We start from the raw sequence: 27,955 nt of genomic DNA, 5'->3' as shown, positions 1-27,955 counted from the left end.
ATTAGGGGAGCCATGGAACGTTGGAACGGAAAGTTCACGTCGGCCTGTGAACCGCGATACTATGGCAAGATATCGTTGAAACCATCTAGGCCAACCGTATTGATGCGCCAATAATGTTGGGTCTTCTCTAACCCTTGCTAGGAGTGACTTGATCTACAGTGACTCACGAAAGTATTCGAACACCTGTGGAAATCTTTTATGAATCTATTACGTATATTGTACGAAACATTTAAAAATTTCTTCACCACTGTAATGAAACACGAACATCATGATCGCAAGATATTTAGTACAAATATACAAATTTTACGTGAGATAACTCGCAAAAAATTGCAACTTTCAAAATATCAAATTGAAAATGAAAGCTAGTCACTAGGAAGTAGGAAGTGACTTACTCATTTCTTCTTCACAGATCAATGCTCTATGTGCACATTTCATTTCTATCCAATTCACATAATTCTCAAGTTTGCGTGTTAATTTTCGAATATATTAGGTTGTCTCAAAAATTTCTTTCGTTTTGTAAGCAAATAGTCGATGCATACTACTTTTTGTTTTATATTATTTTATTGAATTATGTATGGTCCATTTTGTTCCAATAAAATCTAATATTATCTCGAAACCAACTACAATCTTGCACCAAGATCATATGGTTTAAATAATCAATTAAAATAATCAAAATTCACATTGTATCATAATCAAATGTATTCACATACATTTCAGATGATTTAAACGAATTTTACTTTCATTTCTATTTCTGATCATGTATGTGCAATGATTTAGTTTATTGCTTATTGTGCACATTAAATAAATAAAACTATTAAGTATGACAAGTGTTTTTAAAAGAGTATTTATTAAAAGATAATTAAGTCAGTAACATTATCGTAAAGCAGTAATCTCTCCAACACCGTGGTGTTCGAACGTTAATAACGACTACTGTACATAAATCAGTGCTCGACTAATTGCAAGCAATCACAATAACCGAAGGAAAAGAAGGAAGAAAAAAATCGTTCAATTGGGTACTCCATTGATCCAGGTAAGGTAATGCCCGCTGGCATTTGAATTGCACGGCGAAATTACATAATACAATAACTGGAAGAAGGTCTAAAGAGAGAAAGCGTATTAAGCAGCCGGTTACAAAGATGACGCGTTTCAGTGTTAATTGAATATCGGCGAAATTTTACGGTTTTATCTTTTCCACCAGTGCAATGCTACTTATGTATCCGAAGAAAGGAGAGGAAGTTGAATTCGCGATTAGTCTCTTCTGTGGATGTTATCGATAATTTATTCAGGACACGAACGAAATAAATCGATCGATACCGGTCTTGTATACGAAGAATGATTCACGACGGCCAGGCTAGACGACACTTTCGAGGTAAAGGGGTAGATTCGTATCATCATTGACCGTGTTGTTCCTTTTTCTCTTTAATCCGAGATACCATTTGAAACCTCACGAATGCATAATGCGCTTCGCGATTGCTCATGATGATGTAAAGTATCCTCGAACTGAGTTTTTGGCAGGCGGCAAGATAAAGTTTAAGAACGATTTCAATCATTACAGAATAGTTTTATATATATTGTTATATACGCGTATCATTATACGCCTCATAGTGTTTAAATGGATCATTTCGCTAGATCATTAGGCACAAGATATAAAAGCGTAGTCACTGAGAATATTCTTGAAATCTTAAACGTAATAAATCAAGTATAAAGTAGGTATAGCTGCGAGCAATGATTTGCATTCGAACAATGATAGGTATTTAAATAATGATGCGTTCGATCATAGAAACTGTTAATTCATCTACTCTATATGATCTCTTTAATAATATGTTCTTTAATATATCGTGATATCATCGACGTTTACAAATGTCTATAATTGTCAATTTTACACCTAATTAGTGTACATAACAATTCATCATATTTCAATCAAATTCTTCATATTTAAATTTAGTCACATATAAACATCGTATATAATGTTCAGTTAGCTCCAAATTCAAAATTGCAAATATTTTGTATCTTATACTGAGATATTTAGATATATCACAACAGAATATAATTACCTAATTTTAATCTGAATTAATGTCGAATATAGCATAAATTTAGATTTCCATCATATTTAATTAAAGTAACAGAATACAATTTTTAATTAAATCCAAATCAATCCATATAATGCTCAGTTAGCTGGAAATTCTAAATTTCTAATATTTAAATTTAAATCCCGCTTAATTTAATTAGTTCATCGTTAATAACTCCTCACCGCTCTGAAATCCAACGAAATTACTAAACTACAAAATTCAATGACGTCCAATCGTAAATCGAGTACTAATTTATCCAACTCTACAGAAACAAGCCAGTCTAACGTCTATCATCTACAAAGCGCCGCGGATCCCTGACATTTTTGAAACACCCTCGCAACCTCCAGCACCACTATTAACAGAGAATCGATTCACCTGTGAGTGTCTCGGATAGTTCTAACGATAAAAACGTACGATGCGAACGCAACAGAGTATAGTATCTATGTATCGGTGGTCGTCTACCGACAGAGTGGTGGCATTTAACCGATCCGTGCCATCGTGTTCGCTAGTTTCGTTACGCAACCAAGCGCCTTTAAGTCGGTGGCGACGAAGACGATGTCGTCGGCGACGACCACGACAACGTCGACCTCGTGTGGTCCAGTCTCGATTCTTACGAAATCCCTCACTCTCGTGCGCGGGTTCCTCTTTGAAAAGCAGCTTCGTATGCTCATCTCGTTTCTTACCATTTTATTCCTTTTCAATAGGATCGACACGACGAGCCTTGTTAGATATACTCGACTTGTAGGGTTAATTATTGTTCGATTAACGAGTGTATATATATATATATATATATATTGTGGTTTGTCATGTACAAGAGTAAGTACACTAATCGACGTCAATGGAACGGGACTACTTAGAAAACGATGAATCGTCTTGTCGTGAGATCGTGTTTTCGAGAGAGAGTGAAATTTTCTGGGAATCGAGAGAATGATTGTGAACACATGATGGATGAAATGGAATTTATAAAGTGACTGTGCGTTTGCTTTTGGTAGGAAGATTTTAAGTGAAAAGTTTGTCTTTGGTTAATTTTTCTTCGATAAAATTGTGTGGGTGGACGCTTGGACGTTGTTGCAATAGAATATTTGAAAAGTGATTATTTAAATTATGTAACTCTATATTATCTTTAGACCGCGGGTCTCTCATGCATTTTGTAGCAAATTTAAATGTACGAAAATGTACTGAATGTCTATAGCAGTGGATACTTCAATTGTTTAATTAGGATAATATTTTTACGTTCGTAAAATTTTGTAAGAAAAAAGGCATTCTCTATATAAAATATCTTTTATGTATGTAAATTCAAGAATAGGTTAAGTTATGTATAAAATCAATTTTAGTCAATAAATTGGAAGATGAAAACTTTCTAGTATGGACTTTCTATAAGAGCTTCAACTTCAACTCAGGAATTGAATTCCTGATTTCAAGGTCCTTTTACCAAGCTTCTTTCGAATTTGTTATGCCTGCTCATAGATGCTACCTAAAGATATCGATAAAATAATAATATTAATATTTTTGCTTCAATTTCTTTTGTTACAATAGTTTTAATGATATACTTTGTTTTGTTTTACTATATATGTACCAATATCTGCAATTAGAAATGAAATTATTCTAGAACGTAGAAGTGTCCTTATTCAGGGATAATTTATTCATTCCATCAGACGATGACACGAACGAAAGTTTCTGGTAGTTTATCCAAGGATTAAGTAAACTGAAAATAGTGAAACGGGAAGACCATATTTCGGTCATCGTCATCACAGCTCAACTCTGATATGCATCGCGATAATCAAACTCGTTAGATATATTTATATAAGCAAACGTAACGTTTGAACGCTTTACATCTGTTGCACGAACCACAAGATTGGTTGAGAAGATATCAGTGATGTATTCAAGTCAGTATCCCCGTGAGAAACATGACGAAATAATTGACATCGCTTACGGTTTCAACAAGTTCCGGCTTCTCTTCGACAAAATATATAACGTATCAATCAGGTTTAGACTGGCAAGAGTTTCAGTCAAGATTGTCATTTTAATCGTTATAACAACAGAAATTGTCGCTCGTTGTTCGTCTTCGACAAAAGATTAAGAAAGAGAAGAAGTATAAAGTATTGTATAAATCCACAGATGTTTATAATTTTTTTCTGTTCGAAATAAAACGTTTGAATTCGAAAAGTTTGACTGCTCGAATCTGCTCGAATTACTTTTATCAACAAATTCTCGAAATGCAAATGGTTAATACGTATATTTAATTATAATCCTTGGAATTTTAATATAATAAAGCGATCATCTTTAAAATATTTTCATCAATATACTGTTCCATTTTGAATATAAATCTTTATTTACATTACGAGACAAAATATGTGTTATATTAATAATAACTTGTTATTTATTTTTTATGTATTATCAGCTATGATGTGTCAATTTCTTACATTTCCTTAAAGACTGTATAATTAGGATTTATAATCCTACTTGTTATCTTAATTTCAGAGGACTCAATTGCAACCTATGGGCTACAAGATTATACTTACGAGAACAATTATGGTAATATTTTATTCTACATGTTGCGATTCTATGATAGAAGACTTACTATCTTTAAACGAAGGAACAAAATTCCCGTTTACATCTTGCATTTGGAAATTGAAAAGGAGACACACCGTCACAAATTTTTCAATTACAATACGCTATTATATACATCTTGATTATTTCTGTAATTTTTGCAATTTCTATTAAAAAAGAGAAGGAATTTGATTACCTCGCCACCTCCTTCAGGGAACATTTGCTGTGTTTCTATGGGGTTGTTGGATCGAAAAGATAAAACTGACTGATGGTTAATGAAAATACGTTTAGTTTGGTCTTAACGGTGATTTATTCGAGTCTCTAAATAATATTTCTTTGTTCTTTAGAGAGGTATTGGCATCAGAATTGCAATAAATTGTATTGCCTGGCTGATCTTTGGAAACAATTTTTAGCAAAAAGGGGAAAAGACAGTACAACAAAATCATTAGAAGACAAAAGAGTCGTTTCCAATGGCTTTTATCGTATAAGATACTTCAAACAACATTTTAAAGACACTTAAAAGCTATATCAGGAATTTCAAAATCATGGGTAAGAATTTACATCACTGACTGTTTCTAAGTTGACAAGTTTACACAATCAATTACTATTTATAGAAAGCATTAGAGTCATTGATTATACATTTCATTATAAATAAAACATCGATTGTGCATTTAAAAGTAGAAATAAATCTATCTTATAAGAAGATACATCTGTATACTAAAAAATATTGCAACAGATTGTACATTAATCATTATTAAACTTGTAAGAAATTGTATATTAAAATTATTGGTACACTAAATTCTCAAAGATCTTAATATTATACAATGTAGGATAGAATACTGATACCATAATAATATAAATATAAAAAATCAAATGACTAAATAAGCTACCACATTGTCTGCGTTATTTGTCTGAAAAATTTCTTGAACGAATTATTGTTCCACATTTATAATACATTAAAATATTATTGTAAACGTAAAAACAAAATTTATATCACCAGAATTAATAATTTTTTATAAAATAAAAAATTAAACATGTAATTAAAAAACCTGAGTAGAAGAAGAGTAATCAGTAAACGTAGGCTTCGTCTTCATAACAGAGAAGACAATGAAGGGAAAGAAGAAACGAGGAAAAAAGAAACGAATCATAAATCATCAATGACGATTGCTGTTACCGCTTGTTGCTAAGTTAAATCCATTACTAATCGATTAAAATTTATGTCCCCTAATCTGAGCAAGAGGATTCTCCATCGAATCGTATACAATCGATTATACAATATCGTCGCGCTTCACGATGAGTTGCAGCAAAAAGGGGGAAAGTCACGACCCGTGCGCCGATGCACGAGCCAGCAAGAACTCAACCGATTATCTAATGTCGTGCCACCTAAGTAAGTATATTCACTGTGAGCAGAGGATCCCGTGGGTGGGGAAACATCTTAACGAAACCTGATCAACGGAAATTTCACTGAAAGTATGCACGAACGAAAGTAACAGGAATAGGAAAGAACGTGATCGATTTCGGTGCCATTTTTCTTATCTTCTACGGTTGCGATCGCGACGCGTACATCGAGTCGTAATGATACATAAATCATGTGGTTTACGATTGTCACCTGTACACGATGAACACACGGTGTATTACATAAACAAGTTTATTACGATGCATTTTGTACAAAAAGAACAATATAGGCTATATAAGATTAGAGATATAAAATAAAAAAGTGGCAATGTTGGTTACTAATTACCAGTAAGATCGATCAAAATTAACCATGGTCGAAAGTAGTCAAAAACCATTTTCGCTATCGATAATGGTTACAAGAAAGAAGTTTAATCATCTATGACGGTATGATAACATACTTTTAAATGTTTAAAAGCGTAAATGTTATGTAAAGAATTTTTCTAAATTTCGAAAGAAGATAGAAGTAAAATTAGTGTCCTTTTGGAGTTAGAAGTTGTACGTACTTCCTGAATATTGGAGAATGAAAAATGCCACAAAGAGGAACCTGTCTACGAATGTTTGACAAAAATCAATTATGCTATTTTGTTTGTTGCAACAACAAGTTGCTTAATCCGTTGATAAATTTCGTTTTCTCGTTTCCGCGATAGCTTAATAACTTTGAAAACGACATTTGGTAGACGATAGCCGAGCATCATTATAACCAATATTTCACTCTTCTGTATTTTAATGACATTAGGAACATTATTTATGGCGTAATGAAGTATGTCTTAAATAAGAATCTGCATTTCAGTTTTGAACAATTTAGATTGAAATTTATATCGCCTTAGTTATTATAACAATTTCTACTTCGCGACCTGATTATTTTTTTTAACAACAGAATTTTTGTATGATAAATTTATTTCATTTTGTATGATGAATTTATCGAAATAGAACATAGAGGATAATAGATAAAAAAGGAACTTGAAATTATTATTATTAAAATTCTTCTACAAAATATTTGAATCAAAAATTACAAGCGCGAAAATTTTTGAAACAAACGAATATGTTTCCCAAAAATTATAATACTTTGCTTACTATTTCTACTGAGTTGCCATTATGGGTTGATGTGATTTTAAAAAGAATATTAATTGTAATTTAAATAAACATAGCGATTCAATTGTTATTTTTACTTTAATACTTTAACTATTATTTTAAGTAATTTCACACCTAACGTTTATTTTTTGTAAACACTTTCATTCAAAAATAAAGTAACAAGTTAATTCTCTCGCATCAATTCTTGTCTAAACAAATACAGAAGCGATTTTACTCTGCCACAAGAAGAATTTTGAATGTCAGGTTTTCAAATACATGACTCGACGAAATTGTACAAGTGCCATTGCCAACAAAAGAATCGATTATGTCAAATCACTCATTGTCAGAATGAAAACGGAAATATCAATCCTTTCGTATCCCTTCAAAGACTATCTTCAAAGGCTCTTGTAGAAATCCAGAGCATTAAAGTTCAATCTATACGCATCTAAAACTCTAAATCAACAGCTAACAATCTACTCAGACATGAGCTCTTATAAAATGGTTTTCATAATAAATATGTATTTTACCTACAAATTTGTAATTTTGTCAATCTAAATATTTAGAATAAATACAATAGTACCTCGTCCTTATTTTTTCCTTAACGCTATTTATAAAAGTTATTTCATATTATATATTTCTTTTTATTTACAATATATATACATATATTAAAAAAAATAGAAATACCATATATATAAATATAAATAAAACAAACATCATTCGAGCTTTAAATTAAAAGTTTCATTTAACTTTTTTTATTTTGTTTAAACCTGTAATATAGGATTTCACGGAAATCTTTTTGCAAAAGTCTAGACAAGAATACTAGAAGTCTTGCAATCGATAATGAGCAAAGAACGTCGAGTACGCAAACGTAACTACATGGGAATCTCATGAAACGAGCCTGCCTTCTTTATTACACGCGTCGTTTGCCATTCTACGTAGCTTTCGATCAATTACAAGGATATAAAATCCCAAGGAAGAAAAAGAGGCCTGAAGAAAAAAGAAAAAAGAAAGAAAGAATCGTGACACAGAGAACATAGATCTTCTCGCGACCAGGACTCATCTTCTTCCCTTTCCACGTCGTCTCGTTCCTCTTCTGCAACGATGCCTTGCTCTTTTGAGCATTAGCATAAACCTTATGCCATAAACGGCCTCCGACGCTTACGTAACACCCACTGACTTTCTTTTCGAACTTCCATACGTACCTTCTTTCTTCTCTTTGATCCCTTGTTTCGTTTTTTTAGAGAAATTAGAGAACGAAGGACGTCTTTGTTCTGCTTTTATAATGTTCCACGGGAAAGAATGAGTAACTTAGAGCAACAGCAAGGTCGATTTGACGTAATCCTATACGAGACGCCTCCCCGCGATCTTTATTTTTAATCCTTGTGGGTTTGAATATATTTGCAAGATTTATAAACGAGTATCGTCCGTGAAAACGAGATGTCATCGGTGGTTCCATCAAGCGATTTACGCCACGATTGCGAAACGCTACTGGAGGAAAGAATGAATCTGAAAAACCGCAAAAAATTCCCAACGGTAGTTATCTAATTCCGATCTGTCGTCAGAGAGCTAAAGTTTCGTAAAATATGTATTTTAATGTGGTATTGGATTTACTAGTAACGGCACTAATAACGTTACTAATAATTTTGATAAAGCGAAAGTATTATATCGTTGCGTAATGTATGTCGCTTTTCGCTAAAATTTTTTAAAAATTATTTTAAAATCATAAAACGTTCGACGTTTATAATGTTTATAATTTAATAATCTGAATAATCTTCCGTTGTAATAATTGATAATTAAGCAATATTTTGAATCACGGGTTGGCGATTAATAATGAATATGTATAATATCTGATTAACCGCTAATTTTAAACGATTATGTCAATCGTGATTTCTGAAGAACAATATTAAGTAACGATGAATTATTACGTAATGATAAAAATTGTCAAGATATAACAAAATATGAACACGAGAAACTGTATGTGTATGATAAATATAATATTACTGCTTAATTTAAGCTACACCTAAAGCTAAACAGTGACTTTCCATTCTTCATTAAGAGATTGTTACGAAAAAATATCGCACGGAAGCGCTGCATAAAGTGAACGTTTTGAACGTAAGCATAATTTGTTCGCCGCAATTAACCCTACCGTGTCATGGTAACGTAAAAATTGCCGATAAAATCAGACATTATGCTTCTGATCGGTTATGTTTGTTAGAGAAGATCGAACGTGACTTTTACTGAATATCGGGATTCACCTTTCGGAGAGATGAATACTAGTTTGCGTGACCTCCGAATATTATAGCTCCGATCGACGATCAATTTGTGAAAAATGTAAACGACGGTGAATGCTGAAGATCCATGTGTTGTAACGACAGACTAAATCTAATTTGGGATGAATTATGCTGATACAACCACGCTCTTGATCGTTTTTACTAATACATGCTTTCATTAAGAAGAGGCTCGATCGATTATCTACACTAATATTATAATATTTCAATTTTGCATTTTCTGTAAATCCGTAAAAAGGAATGCGCAGTTAAATTATAAGAATAATCATATATTATTGTAACATACTAATAGTTTTGTTTTAATTTGTTTTAATTATTCGTTATTAAATGCAGTTTAATTGAATTTGTATGAGTGTACTGATCGAATCAGTGCATCTTTGTCAATGGATGAAGACAATGAATGAAGAATGCAGATGAAATGATACGAAAATACTTTTAACACTGAATTTGAAACACTGAGTGCATCGAAAAAGATTCCGCTTATAAAGATTAGAATAATTTACAATATTTTAATTTTCCCAGTGTGAAAAGATTTCTTTATAAATATTTCTACAGCATTGTACGTTGTTATATTAGTAGCATAATCTACTATTTCACTTTTCCCTAAAAGAAACGAGAATAGTATCCTCGAAAATTGACTGCAACTAAATAAATTTCTCTGCTATAACAATTTACAGTATTTTAATTCTACCTGCATAAAAAGTTTCTCTCCCTTTGTAAACATTCTCAGAACATTGCATCTTATTGCGATAATACAGAAATGTATTTCTCAACGTTTTCTCAAAATAACCATCACTTGCATCTCCATAAATTCATATCCTCTTAAATAATCATCTTCTTTGTTCAGCTAGCCTGAAACGGTAATACCAAGCCCTATACACTTCTGGAAGGATTTTCTGACGCCGATCGCATCCATTGTTCCATCCAAGTTTGGTAAGACGAGGATCCGTACAGGATCCACGGTGAAACCACGTGCGATTTTCGCTGCTGGCTGCTCTTCCTCGAATTCTTGTCTGACATTCACCGCCTCTTCCTTTGTCGGTCATCGTTCTACCACCGCCAGTCGGCCAATGCCATTCGGTGATTTCGACATCTTCGCCGAAGAATTTTGGGAGTCGGTTACTTGGAAGGGGTAAAATTCATCTCGAAATCCGACTATATAACGGTCCTCTGGATCATGATTGAATCAGTATCGTAATCTAACTCATCTCAGGTTAACACCTGTGCATCGTCTTTGACAATCTAAAGAAGTTCAATCCAAACCAAAACAACCAATCATGAAACTGGTGCGTGTTTCCTTCGAGTATTAAGCGAAATTTCTTATCGGACGTCAAAAGTGTATCGTCGTGGTTTCATTCGTATTTCATCTTCTTTATTTCATATAAAATTACAATTTATAAAAATGAAAATAATAAAAATGGAAGCTTCGTTTGCTTCCATTAGTGGATTTTTATTCTTGAAATGGAAAATGATCATTCGTAAGAGATCGCCGATGATCTAGCGATTACGAGCGTGCAATTAACGCGCACAGGATCGTTATGTACCATTAACGATAGAGCGATACTGCATCCAGCAATTTACGTTTAGTATCGTTTTTCTCTTGCCTATTGTTAACATGCAAATATGTTTGTAGAATTATTTTAAGTAAATCACCGGTAACGGATCTCCTTGCATAACATGTGCGTTCTTGCCACCGGAAGACAGTGACGAATCACGCGGGATAATTAAACAGGCGCTTGAAATAAAACAACGAGATAACATAGTGTTTACAGACGAAAAGCCAGTAATACTTCGTTGCGATTCACGGTTTAATGATTGATTTTAAAACGATCCAAAAGACTTTTAAAATAATCCTCAGTTTTTGCCAGATCGGCTACTAAATATCTTCTTAAGTCTATTACTTCGATCCACGATTCGATAATTGACGTTAAAACAATTCAAAAGATTCTTTAGATGATTTTTACTCTACTTTTACCATGGCATATTCAATAATCAATTTCTAAAGGAATTCGAAAATAATTTGTATCATCTTTCTCTGTGCTTTTATTATCGGGTTCTTCATCTACATGAATCTTTATGGATTCAACAGAACGTATTCGTTTACGTTTTAAGTGTATCGATATTCAATTTCATATCAAATGTTAGTTGCTTTCTTCTTCGTTGCAGTTCGTCGCTTTCGCCCTCGTCGTTGTCGCCGTTTCCGCTGCTCCTCAAGTTCGTCAAGAAGACGTACTGGTCCTCAAGGAGACACCCTCTGACAATATTGGCCTGGGCAGTTACAACTATGGCTACGAACTTTCCAATGGACAAGCTCATCAGGAATCCGCCGAATTGGTTAACGTAGGAACCGAAAACGAATCTTTGGCTGTTCGTGGAAGCTTCAGCTGGGTAGACCCACAAACCAACGTGAAATACACCGTCAACTACGTGGCCGATGAGAATGGATTCCAACCACAGGGCGAACATATCCCTGCTTGAGCTGTACATACCCTTAGTTTTAAATAAATTTTCGATTTAAGTATTTCCTTGGTATATTTTCTTCCCTTTTTTCACAGTTTACCATTTCTTGTTTCTTTTCTTGCTTAATTTTTAGATGACAGAATTTTGATTCACGTTTTAACATGACATATTTAACATTTATTGCCACATTGCGGATTTTCATGCATTTGTGGGAGATTTAAAACTTACAGAGTACATATAGTATGCAAAAATATAAAAAATGTCCATAGTAAAGTATTCGTTCTAATTTTTAATACGCAAAACGAATCTATAAATTGTATTTCTTTAATTACAAATGTCCATAGAAATGCAAACTTACAAATCTACAGTCTATTAGTTTCTAGATTACACCGACGATCACAAGTATTAGAATTTCAAGTATGCGTGAACCAAATGTGACATTTAGTACATATCAAACATTTTTTACTACCTTTATCATAGATCTGTTGTTTCAGTTACTCTATATGTCTCATGATATTAGTATTTAATGGTAGAATATTAAATAAAATACACTTTGTTAGAGATTTCCAATAAATCTGTGATTAATAAGTGACTAACTTATGGCTGATATGGTTGTATTATGTATTCTAATCAAGTATTCGTCTTTTCATGCTTAAAAAAACATATTTTCTTTTATTTATTATGTACCAAAAAAGTTCCTCAAAGAGTTGTATGGCTTTGCCATTAGCTTTTCCATAGAGCCCCAATATTGTGTGTTTACTACTTCTTGAAGTATATGAGATTTGAGCGCCAATTGTAGAATGTTTTAATTTGAAAATTACATCTTTTAAGAAAACTTCAAACTTTGCTTCAATATCTAGTCTAATTTGATTGATTTTGGGTTAAAAGATTAGATTTTGTTGAAATGGAAGAATTGTAGATATAAGAAGTTTTATAGGCAGAATTAGTAATTATATAATTTCTTTTTATTTCAATTATTTAACGTCGTATCAACCAATTGTATAAGTTATCAATGACTCAAGAACAATTTATTGTACAATTTGGTATGGGTTATGTATACAATTTATTCATAGCAAGATTGTTGAATGTATCTTTTTAAAAGTATAATATTGTAATGATGTAACAGTAATGTAAATCATATACAGAGGTATGAGTTCTCTTTTATATAGGGTGTTTGTTTAAAAAAATTGTAATTTTTCTATTTATTATATAATAATTTTATTGTGGGAACAATATTATTATTAACAATAAATAGTTTCATTTTTCAATATATTCTTTTTTCATTTAATTTATACCATTATAGTATCGTGAAATACAATAAAGTTTCTCTAATAATTTTAAATATATTTCATCTGCTGTGTCCACACAACAAAGTAGTTCCAAATAAAAAATACAATTAAATAAGTAGAAAGCAGAGGTTCAAATAAAATATAAAATTAAACAAACTAAATCATTCGTTGGAAGAGGGAAAGGAGAATCGGCGATGGAAGATATAGCTTTCAAAGCGATAATTTCACCTATTGACCATTACTACACGGGTTCGTAATGATGAGACACCATGAAACGATTGCGTATATTTGACAAGATGATGTCGTAACGATACGTGTTGTAAAAATAGAATAAATTATAGGATATTTAGAATCGATTTAGAAATCGATAAGCGTTGATTAGAAACCGATTATCCTGGATTGTATATGTTATCAAGGATTTTCTTAAAGTTGTGCACATAAAAAAAAGTACAAACTAAGTGAAATATAATTTTGGCACAATTAAAAACTATTTAGTATCTAAATACTAAGAAAGAATCAATAAATATGTAGAAACTCAAATTGCCTTTCATTTTACATTTTATATCCAGAATCCTCCTATCCTTATAATTATAGCAACTTTTTGGACGTCTTCTTTATCTTTATGAATTATAGAAAATGTTATATTTTCTGATTGTACTTCCTAAATTATGCGAATTCATTAAAATACTTCAAACTTGTCTTGAAATGATATAAAATTGTTCGTTACACATTTTTTCTTATGGATGAAAAATTATTCCGTGGAATACGACAGAAAAATAAATTTTTAAATAAATAATATCTTAAAAAATATTTTCATTTTTTACATATTCATGTGACAATCTAAACTAGATATTAGGTTACCTATTTGATATAATTACATACTACGTGTTCCATTAGTTTATTGAGATTTATTACATATTACAATAAACTGAATAAATTATCGATATATTTAGATAGAATTTTACTACGTTTTCGGAAACACAAAATTATTCTGAGAACTGTCTTTTTTCTACAACTTCCTTTCATCACTTAGACTACATAGGTAATATATGTAGTTTAATTCAGTTGTAGTCATCAAGCATACAAATATATTCATTATTTCTATAATTAGCCGTAACTTATTTTAAATGAGTTTTCCAAGGGAAGGGAAGTCGCGATCTTCGATTTCGCCAAACTAACACACTTTTACAACGAAGGCCGAGCAACCATAAGGTGCCTTTAACAGGACTAGGAAAGGTGAAAGGTGAATTTATCGTGAAACCATGCAATTTTTGGCAGAAGGAGGGCCACTATAAAATTCGGGACGTTTCTCAGTATCGACATCAGTCTTTCAATCGGGACTAACCAAACATACACATCCATCTTCAAAATGAAAACCGTAGGTATCATAGTAAATGATACAGAGATCAATTACAAGTTCAAATAGATATAAATTATTGAAAAAACCTGATTATAAAATAATTAGAAGAACATAAAATACTCAATATTTTATGTATATTGATCTTTGTCTAATTTTAATTTACTATACGTATAGCTTTCGTTTTTACATATTCTAGATACAAATAAATTTACAATTTTTATTATTTTCATTTTTTTAATCTGTCTTACTGTAATGTCGAGATAAATTTAAAGGTAAAAATATTACAAATTTCTTTTGTATAGATATATTTGATATAGTAACACGCTAACAAAAATAATTAATTATAAATGTGTACATCAAAAATAAATTGATTATAGGCAGTTTATCAATTGTAAATTTTTATTTCCTAACTTTGTTGGTGTATATGCTATTTAATTAATAAATATACTTTAATTTCTCTTAGATCATTGCTTTTGCCGCCTTTGTCGCTATTGCTGTAGCAGTTCCTCTACAAGAACATCAGGAAACAGTCGTCGTGAAAGAAACTCCTTCTGATAATATCGGTCTTGGCAGTTATAACTACGGTTACCAACTTTCCGACGGACAAGCTAAACAGGAATCTGCAGAATTAGTCAATGGTGGATCTGATGGACAATTCCTGACAGTTCGCGGCAGCTTCTCCTTTGTCGATCCAAATACCAATGTTGCATACACTGTGAACTACGTTGCCGACGAGGATGGTTTCCATCCACAGGGAGAACATCTTCCCCATGTTTAAATGATACAAATATTTGACATATGACATTCACCAATTGCCACACTCCAAGTACCATCTACGAATTAAGGCGAAAACCACGATTACATTAGATTGATTTTGTTGTTGTTGAAATCTATATAGTACATATTTTATGTGTATTTCACCATAAAAACAATTGTACAAATGTACAATGGTACATTTCTGTTTTGTAACATATTTATGTTAATGTTTAACATATAATATAATTATTAAACAAGCTACTTGTTTTTATATACACTCTTTTATTCATAAGTATTATATTTCCATCCTGTCTTACACATGCATGTATTTCATACATAGTGCCTATACATATATATGTGTATGTACTGATGTCAGGCCACAAAAGAGATATGAAACAAACGTGACCATTTTCGATAATGTTCTCATTAGTTACTATATATTCCTCTAAATTAAATGACGAATGAATTAAATACAATATGTATATCGTTCTCTTAAGAACCATTAAGCACAGACGTGATATTTGGGGTGCATTAACTATTAACTGATGGTGATATGAAACTCAATGCATTTTCACGCATCTCCCTCCGCTTACATTCCTTTTTACGCATCTTTTTCCATTTATGCGTGTTTTCATACGTCCCTTCCAGTTTCTGCCTGTTTCCACATCTTTTCACTAGCTTGCTCCCGTCTCCACCAACTTCCTCCTGTCGTCGTACAGTGTCGCCCTCTTCGTCTAACACAAGACATACATCTTTCCTTGTCGCACACTGTCGCCCTTTTTGTGCAATACAGCATATTGTAATATCGTAAGGTAGTTCGAATTAGAAATCGGTTGAAAATAGAAAAACCGTGTACGTCGTCTTTCTGTGGTTCGTTTACATTTTTTACATTTAAGAGTGCCTATGTGACTAAAGGCACGTAGTTGGTAGTTCTTACATAGGTATGAGGAAAACAATAGACAACGTTAGAAGGACGGTTTCGGTATCCAAGGCGGGACGACCGAAAGATCAGAGTGTGCGAGTCGAAAAGTGTGCGTGTTGCGAGTTAGAGCTAATTGAGTTGTCGAAGAGTAGAGTCGTTAGAGGTAATCGAGTCGTCGAAGAGTAGAGTCGTGAGAATTGATAGAGTTGTTAGAGAGAGAGAGTGTGTGTGTGTTAGATTCGTTGTGACGAGAGTGGTCAAATAACTGTAAAGTTATTTACACGATATTAATTTAATTTCCACGATATTACAATATGTATCCGTTTTTGTCGTACACTAATGCGTAAGGGAAATAACTACAACTTGAAGCATGATAGGTGGCAAAACATGACTTGCTCGTAGTTAAGGAATGCAATATTGTACGATAAGCACAAACATATGCTCTCGTATTAGACAGAAGAGCGACAGTGTACGATAAGGTCAGAAGTACAAGCGGTTCTAGATAGAGAGGACAATAGTATGTGACAAGGACAGAATATGAATGGTTCTAAACACAGAAAGCACAGAAATACTGTGCGACTAAAACAGATGATACGAATGGTGCTAGACAGAGAGAATGAATAAAGGTCCGCAAATTCTCCTCAATAGAGCAAAGCATTAATTGGTACAAGTAATACTTAATAAATATATTTCAGCAATTTCTACAGGAAGGCCTGAAGGAGAGGAACGTTGATAGCGAGACCGAATGGATGGTTGTGAACAGGCGAAGAAGGATTAGGAGTACAATAGATAAGGCAAATGTTGAGGTGTATGACAGCAAAGGAGATAGGGAAGAGAGGAGAGAAAAACAAACTAGCAAAAGAAGTGAAGCAATCCTGGTTAAGGTTGGTCAGGATGCGAACCGGTTCGAAGCTTATAAAGAAATAGCGGGTGCCAAAGATGCCCTGAAGGAATCAACTGGTGTAAGGAAGACCAGGGCAGGGCACATTTTAATAGAAATCAATAACAAGGTGTCGGCGGATGAGGTTGCGGAAAAGTTAAAGGAAGGAGTTGGAGATCCTATCTTTAGCGAATAGAGAAACGCTAGAGATAAGAAATATAGATCCCATCGTTACTAGGGAAGAATTAACTGAGGACATAGCCACCGAGCTGAATATAAGAGACGTAAGGTGGATTACAATTAAAGCATTGAGAATGGCACCTTGAGGAACCCAGCAGGCGGTGGTGGTTGTTCCAGGAAATAGCGTTTCCCGGGAGAGAACCAGCGTTAGGATTAGGACGGGATTGACGATGGCGATAAGTAGAGTCATTTCAAACATCTTAAGATGTTATAGATGCCACATGCTGGGGCATAACGCAGCGAGATGTACGGCGATAAGTCCAGGGAGGGAGCTATGTCGGAGGTGCGGGGAGAGGGATCACACCATAAATGAGTGTAAAAATGAATCAAGGTGTGTAATAAATGCGAGAGAAAATAGAGCCAACCTTAGACACTTAACGGGATCATTGGCATGCCCGGCGGTGAAGGAGAGGATAAGAGGTGTAATTAGACCCACAAGATCCACAAGATAAAAATATTAATAATAAACCTTAATAGGTGCAGATTGGCGCAAGATTTGATGCATCAATATGCCTGCGAAGCTAAAGTGGATATGGCTTTTATTACAGAGCCATACCAACAGCAGGCATATTGATACAATGATGACAAAGGAGATGCATCATTATGGGCGACATTGTTCAGAGGCAGCACCCGGACGAGAGTACCTTAATGATTAGGAACGGACTTGTTGGAATTAGAATCGATGACGTGTACTGCATTGGGGGGGGGGGGGAGTTACTGTTCCCCCAATATTAGACTAGTAGTATTTATAAATACTTCAGCGATATGGAGACCATGATCCGGATAATCAAGAAGAGCCATCCCACAATGATGATCGCTGGCGATTTTAATTCTAATGTTATCGCGTGGGGCGGGGGGGGGGGGGTTTATAGAACTGATCGAAGGGGCACGAGCCTTATGGACATGCTAACTAAGAAGGGTATCGTACTACTCAGCATGAGAGGTGGACACAGGTTCTGTAGGAAGGGTAGGAGGAGTTTTATTGACGTAATAAGTACGGACAAAGGACTGACTAGTAAATACGCCGGGGGTAGAATTCCGAAGGTGTGGACTACCTCGGACCATAGCTATGCTCTGCACGATTTTGCGATCGACATACGATTTGCCAATTCAACGTAACAAAAGAGAGCCATTTTTAAAAAAGTTAATTACTGGGGATGAAAGTTGGGTTCTCTACGACAACACTGCACGCAAGTGATCTTGGTCGAGTCGAGATAAGTGTCCTCCAACGGTAGCAAGACCTGGACTTCATCCCAAGAAGGTGCTGCTTTCAATTTGTGAGACTGAAAGGGTATCCTCTACTACGAATTACTTCCGGAAGGGCAAACGATCAGCAGTGAAAAATATTGCACCCAACTCGAAAAACTTAAGGAAGCCATTATCACAAAACGTTTTGAAGTGGTGAGCAGACGTGGCGTCGTGTTCCAGCACAATAACGCGAGGCCACACGTTTCTTTAGCGGTGCGAACGAAACTTCTAGATTTTGATTAGGATATTTTACCACATCCTGCATACTCTCCAGACCTTGCACCATCAAACTATTATTTATTCCTCTCCCTAAAGAATTTTCTTCGCTATAGAAAATTGAAATCAGTAAACGAAGTGAAAAACGGCCTCGAAGAATATTTTAAAAGTAAGCCAAGAGAATTTTGGAAACATGGCATTATGATGCTCCCGGAGAGATGGCAAAAGATGGTAGAAGAGAAAGGATCATACATTATTCAAGAAAGGTATACAGAAGGAAATATATTTTATACTTACCTCCTATTAAAAAAACGAAAAGAACTTTCCGAACAACCTAATATAAGACAAGTAAAATTAATATTATCTGTTGCAGGATTACTTTTGCTGCAACATCAGGAAATTGCAACAGGAGGCATAGTGGTTTTTCGACCATTCGCGGAGAGACGCGATCGCGAGAAAGCACGTCAACGGGAGTCGTAAATTCCCGTTACGATTATTTAATCAACGCCACGAAATGACCGATCCCCTGATTTCTGTTATGATAATAGGGGTGGTTCAATTGAGCTTACGCTGAATTAACAGGTATAAATTAATGTTTATTCCAACAACTTTGTAAAGAAGATAGTTACACTGAGACGTATGTACAAGTTAAGTAAATGATTGATTTAAGGATAGAAACCCGATAATGACATGTTGTAATTAGTTCTAAATAATTGTTACTAACTTTGTCTCATTATATTCCTTGTTTTGAAATTATGTTTAAGGCTTACAAATGTATTTATGTTGTAACAAATAGCATAAATTATTAGTTCCTAAAATATTGCATGAAACGCTACTATTAATTTATATTAGTTTTAAAGAAATTCTTGAACAATAGTTATATTATAAAAATAAATTTGAATTATTCAAGTTAGAATTAAGTTTTATTTGTTACTATATCTATGTTCTGCGAAACACAGATAATTAAGTACGTTAATTATTATAAAATTAGTTTTACTTGTAAAGATTATTGTATAATTTTTTAAATTCAATTAATAATTCGAATATTTTATAATTTATCCTTAACTCTGTCTACTTCTCACCCTCCATCCTTATCATTTTCACAAGTTGAAGTGAGACTTCAAAAATTCAACATAAATTAAATAATAAAATTAAATAAATAAACAAACGAAAAATGTAAATGAACAAACCAATGTATGTAAATTTTTATGATTTCTGGAATATGATATTGAAGTGGAGGACGTGTTACGTCTGGTGACTCTCTACCTAGACCAAGCCACACACCGCGGGCAAGATGGCAGTCAGATGTCTACACATCCTTACTGCTGTTATTAAATAGATTTTGAGGTTCGATATTTAATTGATTCACACAGATTAGTTTTGTATACTCTGTATTTCACCAACATGTACAGCCATTACAACACCGGACACTCTCCGATAATTAACACGTGGCGGACAGGGAAACAAAAGAGCGTCGTTAGTAGTCGTACCAACTCTACATGTAGGAACAACTAGTAATCATACCAACCAAACATTTTTCTCAACAACTGCGTACCCTCGATATTCTTAAAGACCCTCCATAAATCTTAGGAATTTCATAGTTAAGGTTCTTCAGACCAAACAAGCATCTTTTATTTCGAATGTTCCTTAAGTTTATTGTCTATTACGGGTTGACACGGAAAAGTTGGTTTTTCTCATGTATGATGCTTCCCACTAGCAACTTTTTCTTGGGGGCAGTTAGCACCCTTATTCACCCACCAATCTAGAAAATTATCCAATTAACAGAAAAGTCTATTTCCCTCATTCTCCTAACGAAAACTTGTCCTTAACAAATCAGCTCATTTCGTGTACTTAGACCCACCCATCACAAGTTTTCCTCCGCAGCATCATCTTCACAGAAAGTCAGTCGTTATACATTTTTTGACCCGTCACCATCTAAGCTTACATCGCGTACTCTACACTGTAGCTTTATCTACCAATCGAAACCTAATTATACTCTATCAATATCTCTCTACTCAACTAGTTGTTTGAATAAACTGTAATTTATACTTGTTAATTCAGTATATACTCAATTGAACCACCCCTATTACCCTAACAGAAATAAAGGCATCGATCAGTTCGTGGTGTCGATTATCTAATCGTAACGGAAATTTACGACTCTTGTTGACGTGCTATCTCGCGAGCGCGTCTCTCCGCGAACGGTCGAAACAGGACGTGTAGGGTGTTATTAAAGTACTCGGTGTTTACTTTCAATAGCGTCTATTCGGTGACTAGCGCACGTCGTTTTAGGTCAGGCTTTATAATTCCCAGAGGGTAGTGATCTGTAACTGCGAGTGCGTACAACTCGTAAAAAGCTTTCCGTAACTGATTTTGTTGTTATTAAAACTAACGTAACAAAAAAGGGAACTAATGGAGGCCCAGATTCATAGCTGATGAACGGATTTTCACAGCGAGCAGGTGTCCTCATTGCTGCATCATCCAAAATTGCGAGCGGTGATTTTCTCTGCAACTCAAATTCGCACACACCAAATCTGTAATTTTGGCTTATCTCTACTTGCTCAATGCTAAAAAGAAATGAATAGAATATTTAATCATTAATAAGCACTTATATTCAAAACCTTATATTATATTAACCTATATATCATATTAACGAAGCAGCAGTAGATACAAAAGTTTTCAATAACTGTGCCGGTAAAACAGCAAGACGTCGGTAGATGGATATCACAATGTTATGTATATTCTATACCTCGTCGGTGATGTCACGTCTATCCTGCCCTTAATCAATGGTGTCTCGTCTATTTCGTACCTCATCGGTGGTATTAAGTTTGTTTCTATGTTATCTACAGTTACACCTTTTTCCTTTTTGCCACAGCAGATTTGAGCACCATCTGTAGATAAGATTTACAAACAATATTGCACACGTCGCATAATCGCAATATTTGACACGTCTTGTAAGTTTCGCGTGTGGCAATGTGGATACTTTTTACGTGTTGTTTTTATGAGATTTATTAACTGTAGCAAACCGTTTAACTGGGTGCAAATCAAACACGTGATGATGTTCTCTATTAACAATCACACATTATCGAATGATATTACATTATAGTAAATGTTTAAATTAATGTACCATCGAGGTTAGAAATACCGAATTAGTTATGCGATGTAACTGATTTGAAACATCGACCAAACATGCCGAAATTCCGAATGCTTCCACGTACTTCGCGAATCGTGGCATTATGCTCCGCCGCGAATTTCATAAACGCGGCAGATCGAGTTATAATGCCTATAGCAATCGTTCCCATGACCGATGAATTTAAATGGGACTTGTATTGGCAAGGCTGGGTACTTTCTGCCTTTGCCTTTGGTTATTTTACTAGTCAGGTATATTCGAATATTTAATATTATAAATCTTTTATGATTTATTCATTTTTAGTTTAAGGTACTATTCACATTCATTGTATTTATTTTATTAACTTTTACATTAGATTATTGGTGCAAATACAGCAAGTCGTTTTGGATGTAAAATGGTATTAATGTTGGCTGTTTTACTGTGGTCTGTTAGCACAGTTATAACTCCACTCTTGGCTCAATCAATTCCATTGCTCATTATTTGTCGAGTTCTTTTGGGACTTGGAGAAGGCCTGGGTAAGATTTTAATAAACAGATATATAAATAGTTTCGTAAAGTATAGTGTTTTATTTATCACTGTCTATTGCTGCTAGGTCTGCCAGTTATTTTTCACCTATTTGCACACAATGTTCCTGTAGAAGAACGATCTAGAGCATTTGGATATCTTGTGGCAGCTGGCTCTGTTGGACAAGTTGTTGCATCTGTTGTAAGTTTGAATTTTATATAATGGAATTCTATTTATTTGGAAATATTTATTGACCATTGCTTCATTCAAAATACTTACAGCTGTGTCCTCATCTGTCATGGCAAACAGGATTTTATTTATTTGGAACAATTGGCATCATATGGACGCTTCTGTGGTTAATGTTATACGATGAAACTAATTCCCAGGATGAAATTCCATTATTTGTACCTAAGGTAGTCGATTCATTTAAATTGTTGTCTTGTATGAATATTATATTTAAGGATGAATTAATATTTCATAATTTGAAGGTAACACAAAATAGAAATCTGCGTTGGACTGAATTCATTTCTCATTGGCCTTTATGGGCATTGTATATAGCACATTTTGCAATGAATTGGAGTAATTACATAATAATGCAATGGTTGCCAACTTATCTAGCTAGAAATCTTTCCGCCAATAAAGAAAGTATCAGTTTCACAGCATTTCCATATATTGTGAATTCTCTTGTTGGTATTGGTATGTATTATTTAACACCTAATAAAAAAATTGCTAAAAATTGATAATTAAATATCTTTACAGTTGCTGGACATAGTGCTGACAATCTAATACAGAAGAGATGGCCAGTCCTATCTGTAAGAAGATTAATGACAAACATAGGTTTGATTGGACCAGGTGCATTTTTATTAGCATTCTGTGCTGTAGACAATTTACTTGCTGCAGTAATGTTAGTATCAAAATTAAATTAGTACGTATACGATAATTTTTATTCTAATTATACAGTATAATTAGATTTTGTTTTATTATAGTTTCGTGTCAATATCTATGGGACTCTGTGCGTGTAATTCTGCAGGACATCTTAGTAATCACGCGGATATAGCACCAAATCACGCGGGAATCACGTTTGCGGTTTCTAACACTATAGTACGTAGCTATTTTTATTATAATGATATGATTTATTATATTAATATGATAAATATTTTGCAAATAGATTAGTAATTTAAATGAATATTTTTAGGCAACGATACCGGGTATTTTGTGTGGTCCGTTAACAGCTGAACTAGTGACCGCGTCACATGGTCGTTGGTTGCCTGTTTTCATGTTAGCAGCAGCAATTAATTTTACAGGGGCCATCATATACCAAAGTCATAGTTCAGCGCTTCCAGTATTGTGATATGTGCTGAGTAAAATGAAGTTTACAAGTATTTATTATCAGAGTCAACGAAGAAACATGATTGATAAGAACTTATACAAGCATACCTTCCTGGGTCATGATCGCTGGATACGATTTTTAATGAAAATTTTAAACATTTATATGATACCAGTATGGCATGTTTATACGTACATCGTACATTGGTTAGTTGAAGACATATCAAAATACTGGGCATGTATGCTATAAGAGAATTTCATATATTCCTTGCGTTCAGTTTGCAGTTTACGTCAACGTAATGCAGGTCATTCATTAGAACAGTGCCATAATTTTATGCACGCAATGGAATTGGTTGAATGACTCTCTTACCAATTTGTAAAATACATTAGCCTAACTAATTATTGTTTTTAATTTGTATATGTTTTAATAATAGCTAACAAAAATACCTTGTGATACGTTTTAACACATACATAAGAATTCTCATTTTTTAATATAGAAGATAAATGTATATTCTGTAAAACATAAGACTGTATATAAAAGAAAAACAAAGAAATTAATTTTCACATATTTCAATTTATACATATTTGAAGCACTTTCAACATAGAAAGATATTATAATTAAGCAATGTACTACATTTAATGAAAAAAAATATGTTTTCTATATGGTTTAAAATATCTTTCAAATATTACTTCCTACATCTTTCCTTTTATACTATTTAATTTTGTTATATAATCCTATTTAATCACAAATATGAATTCAGTTTTATGGAATGTATTTTAGTTTCACTAATATTGCTAATATCTAAAGTTCTACATAGGTTTCAATGTTCTATCCTTTTTTAGATATTCAGACTGAAGAACACGCATCAAAGCATTTTGAGGATAATTATTACTCAATGCGTGCAAACCCATTTCTATAAAAACATTGTCTCGATGTATAGCTTTAATATTCGTTTGAATGGAAGTATCATAATTTAACACGTTATTATGTTCTGTTAAATGATTATCTTGCTTTAATGACGAAATTTTTGTAGTTCCTTCTTCTTTTACTTTTTCACTTCCAATCTCTTGATCCATAATTGTTTGTACAGAACTTTGCATTTGTCTACTTCCCATTCTTTCCACACTCTGTAATGGAGAATCTTCTTCAGAGTTATTAGCAATATCAAATATATCAACAGAATTTATATCCAGCTTTTTCAGTATATCTGATACATCTTCTGGATGGATTTCTAATTCTTTAATTTTTGGTCCCTCTTTATTAACAAACATTTTTTCTGCTTCACTAATATAATTGCTCAAATATTGTTCAGTATCAGAATTAATCTTTTTTAAATTTTTCCGATTATTTGCACTTGTATTTCGTTTAATAAGATTCGATGGCAAGTTGTTACTTAATTTTGTACTGTTTTTAACATTTTGAGATTGCATATTGGAAAGAAGCGATCTCTTTTCCACTTCTTTATTGGGTATATCTTTTGATGAAACTACGCCTGATAAACTACCTTTTAACGTGTTTGATAGATCATTCAACGTTCCGTCAACTATTTTTTTATTCTCTTTAGGGAACAACATGTTTTTAACTTTCGCCGCCTTTTCTTCGAAAGATAAATCTGGAGGATCTAAGGCTTTCATTGCGCCTCGGTGCAAATATTGGTTTGATTTTGGATCCAAATAGGATTTTTGCATTTTATCTATCTCCTTTGTCATTTTTTCTAGTGTATCATACAATTTTCTCGTTCGGTCACTTGCAAAATTTTTACTTTGCGTCCATTCGCTATTCGAACGTAATGCTTGCCAATCTGATTTTACTTTTTCAACTTCTTGATCAATTTTGCTGACAAGCTTTCCTAGAAAATCAGAATTTTAACATTATTATAATTTGAACGTTTTGATTCTGGCAAAAATCAAAAACTTCATTGAAGTGTACGTATGATATAAATAAATAAAAAGAAGTTGGAAATGATCTTTTATTTTTAAATTAGAATCACTTTTTAAAATGGATCTAATTTAAAAAGATGCTAAAAGTATACAGAATCTTTAATTTTTTGAAATATTTTATATATTAATTTCAATGCAAGCGTTTATTAATTAAAAATAATTTGCATAAAAATCTTACGTCTATCATTACGAGCTTTAGCCAATCGTAGCTCGTCGCCTATTTCCTGCTTTTTTATCGTAGGCAAATTTGCAATTTTCCCATAATTAGTTATATTTTCATGTCTTGCCGAATTTCTTCGCAGGGTATCGCTACGTGAGCGCAATTTTGGTAATTCTGCCGTGGTATGTGGCCGAACATTAGTGGAATTTTGCGTGTTATTTGTATGTCTGAAAAGCGAATCTGGAAACACAATAAGAAAATATATATACCTTTAAATAAAAAGAGAGAAAGAAAGAAATTCATATCATTTGTCAGGTTTGGTCAAATTTTATTTAAAATAAAATAGCTTCCTGTTTTTTTGCAAAGTTATATACAGGGTGGTTGGTAACTGGTGGTACAAGCGGAAAGGGGATGATTCTACGCGAAAAAAGAAGTCGAAAATATAGAATAACAATTTTTCGTTTGAGGCTTTGTTTTCGAGAAAATCGACTTTGAGTTTTCGCTCGGTACGCGTGCACTTTATCACGTCCCGTTATTTTTCCATCGAGGCAACGATCTACAGTGAGATCCGTTATAACGTACCGCAGGCGTACCGAGCGAAAATTTAAAGTCGATTTTCTCGAAAACAAAGCCTCAAACGAAAAATTTTTATTCTGTATTTTCTATTCTATATATTCTATATTTTCTATTATTCTATATTTTATTATCTTATCAGCTGTAAAACACGTGTTCGTTGTAGCAACACTGAAGACCAGAGTTTTCTTATACCAGAGTATAAGGACAACTTGATGAACATAATGCGTCAACAACTAGTAAATACTCGGCGGGTTCGCTAGCTACGCTCGTAAAGGGCGTATGGGGTAGTAAGATGTCGCGAGTTCGAGACCACTCCTGGGCAAGCCAAGGTGGGAAAACCAAATATCATCTTAGAAGTATATACAACGGGCAAGTGGGGGGCCGCCCCCCCTTGCCTATAATGTTGTAGTGCTTTCTATGAGTGTTTGGGAAGTACCCCCGGAGATACGGTTTCCCTCGTTGATGACTACTACACCTAGGCCCGCCCGTGGGGTTTTAGCCGATAAAAATCCGCCGGCACCTTTGTCCCGTCCCGTGCGATGAGATAAGGTGTCGGTGAAGATTTCCCCACGTAAAAAAAGAGGTTTTTTTTCTTTTTTTTTTTTAATTTTTCCATCGAGACAACGATCTACAGTGAGATCCGTTATAACGTACCGCAGGCGTACCGAGCGAAAATTCAAAGTCGATTTTCTCGAAAACAAAGCCTCAAACGAAAAATTGTTATTCTATATTTTCGACTTCTTTTTTCGCGTAGAATCACCCCCTTTCCGCTTGTACCACCAGTTACCAACCACCCTGTATGTATACGTATATATGTATACTATACCTCCTTCTCCAACATTCAACTGATTTCGAATTCCTTTCGCTGTCGTTGAATTATTGGAAGTGGATGTTGGATTTCCAAATGGATTGAACTCATATATAAAATTATGCGTTGCTGTAATTCTTTTTGGAGTCCTTCTTGTCTTCTTTGGCACGGTTTCTACGGACTATGAATATTTTCCGATATGTTAATGATTTTGAATAAACAATTCATATTAAAGCAATAGATGTAAATATTTATTCAATATACATAAATATGATAAAGTTAGCAAACTGAGAATTAAAAAGTAAACATTTTTTTTGGGAACAATTACGTACAGTAACAAACAAGAATATTGACACAGACTTTCTTCATATTTACACAGATTTTTTTATTAAATTCTGTGTATATCGCTGTAATTTACGTTTTTCTATGCGATGTTTTTATAAAACACGATTATCGAGATTAAAGTTCAAATAAATGTAAAGTTCAACTGTAAAATCTATGTAAGAATTAATTCTAACACTTCAATAGAAAGTAAAATAAATACGTGATATTAGGCTTGATAATAAGATAATGATTGCAGCATCGAAACAAATTTTGCTCCCCTATATGTGTTTTCTTTCTGAAGATTTTACACAACTGTACTTCTTATATTTTACAAAATAATTTGGATAAAAAAATCCTTCTACAAGGTCACATAGAATTTTATAAA

The 27,955-nt window shown here is 33.5% G+C and overlaps 4 protein-coding genes across 7 annotated transcripts; 3 read left to right on the top strand and 1 right to left on the bottom strand.

Annotated features, from left to right (window-relative positions):
• Positions 1 to 10,578: 10,578 nt before the first annotated feature.
• Positions 10,579 to 11,954, top strand: LOC117216214 (flexible cuticle protein 12-like). The gene is made up of 2 exons (XM_033462785.1): positions 10,579 to 10,719; positions 11,600 to 11,954. Exons 1-2 carry the CDS (start codon positions 10,711 to 10,713, stop codon positions 11,909 to 11,911), a joined length of 321 nt encoding a protein of 106 aa, XP_033318676.1. The 5' UTR covers positions 10,579 to 10,710; the 3' UTR covers positions 11,912 to 11,954.
• Positions 11,955 to 14,330: 2,376 nt separating this feature from the next.
• On the top strand, positions 14,331 to 15,436 carry LOC117216208 (flexible cuticle protein 12-like). 2 transcript variants are annotated; one of them, XR_004489317.1, is made up of 2 exons: positions 14,331 to 14,425; positions 15,006 to 15,117. XR_004489317.1 is itself a non-coding variant. In XM_033462776.1 (2 exons), exons 1-2 carry the CDS (start codon positions 14,552 to 14,554, stop codon positions 15,318 to 15,320), a joined length of 324 nt encoding a protein of 107 aa, XP_033318667.1. In that variant the 5' UTR covers positions 14,463 to 14,551; the 3' UTR covers positions 15,321 to 15,436. The 2 variants fall into 2 exon arrangements, 1 of the variants encoding a protein (XP_033318667.1); XM_033462776.1 differs by lacking the exon at positions 14,331 to 14,425 and adding an exon at positions 14,463 to 14,560 and having other exon boundaries at positions 15,006 to 15,436.
• A 6,279-nt stretch (positions 15,437 to 21,715) lies between these two features.
• Positions 21,716 to 24,319, top strand: LOC117216209 (sodium-dependent phosphate transport protein 1, chloroplastic-like). 2 transcript variants are annotated; one of them, XM_033462779.1, is made up of 8 exons: positions 21,717 to 22,182; positions 22,287 to 22,446; positions 22,524 to 22,636; positions 22,717 to 22,848; positions 22,924 to 23,131; positions 23,195 to 23,339; positions 23,422 to 23,536; positions 23,631 to 24,319. In XM_033462779.1, the coding sequence occupies exons 1-8, from the start codon at positions 21,991 to 21,993 to the stop codon at positions 23,784 to 23,786; spliced, it is 1,221 nt and encodes a 406-aa protein (XP_033318670.1). In that variant the 5' UTR covers positions 21,717 to 21,990; the 3' UTR covers positions 23,787 to 24,319. The 2 variants fall into 2 exon arrangements, with proteins under 2 accessions (XP_033318669.1, XP_033318670.1); XM_033462778.1 differs by having other exon boundaries at positions 21,716 to 22,182; positions 22,717 to 23,131.
• A 101-nt stretch (positions 24,320 to 24,420) lies between these two features.
• Positions 24,421 to 27,753, bottom strand: LOC117216224. Of its 2 annotated transcripts, XM_033462800.1 has the most exons (3): positions 27,265 to 27,753; positions 25,881 to 26,102; positions 24,421 to 25,611 (listed from the first exon to the last, which is right to left on the bottom strand). In XM_033462800.1, the coding sequence occupies exon 3, from the start codon at positions 25,469 to 25,471 to the stop codon at positions 24,572 to 24,574; it is 900 nt and encodes a 299-aa protein (XP_033318691.1). In that variant the 5' UTR covers positions 25,472 to 25,611; positions 25,881 to 26,102; positions 27,265 to 27,753; the 3' UTR covers positions 24,421 to 24,571. The 2 variants fall into 2 exon arrangements, with proteins under 2 accessions (XP_033318691.1, XP_033318692.1); XM_033462801.1 differs by lacking the exon at positions 27,265 to 27,753 and having other exon boundaries at positions 25,881 to 26,187.
• Positions 27,754 to 27,955: the final 202 nt, after the last annotated feature.

The sequence above is a fragment of the Bombus bifarius genome, unplaced genomic scaffold, assembly GCF_011952205.1.
Source record: "Bombus bifarius isolate JDL3187 unplaced genomic scaffold, Bbif_JDL3187 scf7180000010252, whole genome shotgun sequence".
Taxonomy (NCBI): Eukaryota; Metazoa; Arthropoda; class Insecta; order Hymenoptera; family Apidae; genus Bombus; species Bombus bifarius.
The sequence above is the reverse complement of the archived record's forward strand: the minus strand, read 5'-3'. Positions and strand labels throughout refer to the sequence as shown.

Excerpts from the sequence above, each read along its gene's own strand:
- LOC117216224 (XM_033462800.1), bottom strand. The coding sequence starts at position 25,471 with ATGACAAAGGAGATAGATAAAATGCAAAAATCCTATTTGGATCCAAAA.
- LOC117216209 (XM_033462778.1), top strand. The coding sequence starts at position 21,991 with ATGCCGAAATTCCGAATGCTTCCACGTACTTCGCGAATCGTGGCATTA. Across the intron at positions 22,637-22,716 it reads GACAAGTTGTTGCATCTGTT|CTGTGTCCTCATCTGTCATG; the intron begins GTAAGTTTGAAT and ends AAATACTTACAG. Across the intron at positions 23,537-23,630 it reads TTGCGGTTTCTAACACTATA|GCAACGATACCGGGTATTTT; the intron begins GTACGTAGCTAT and ends GAATATTTTTAG.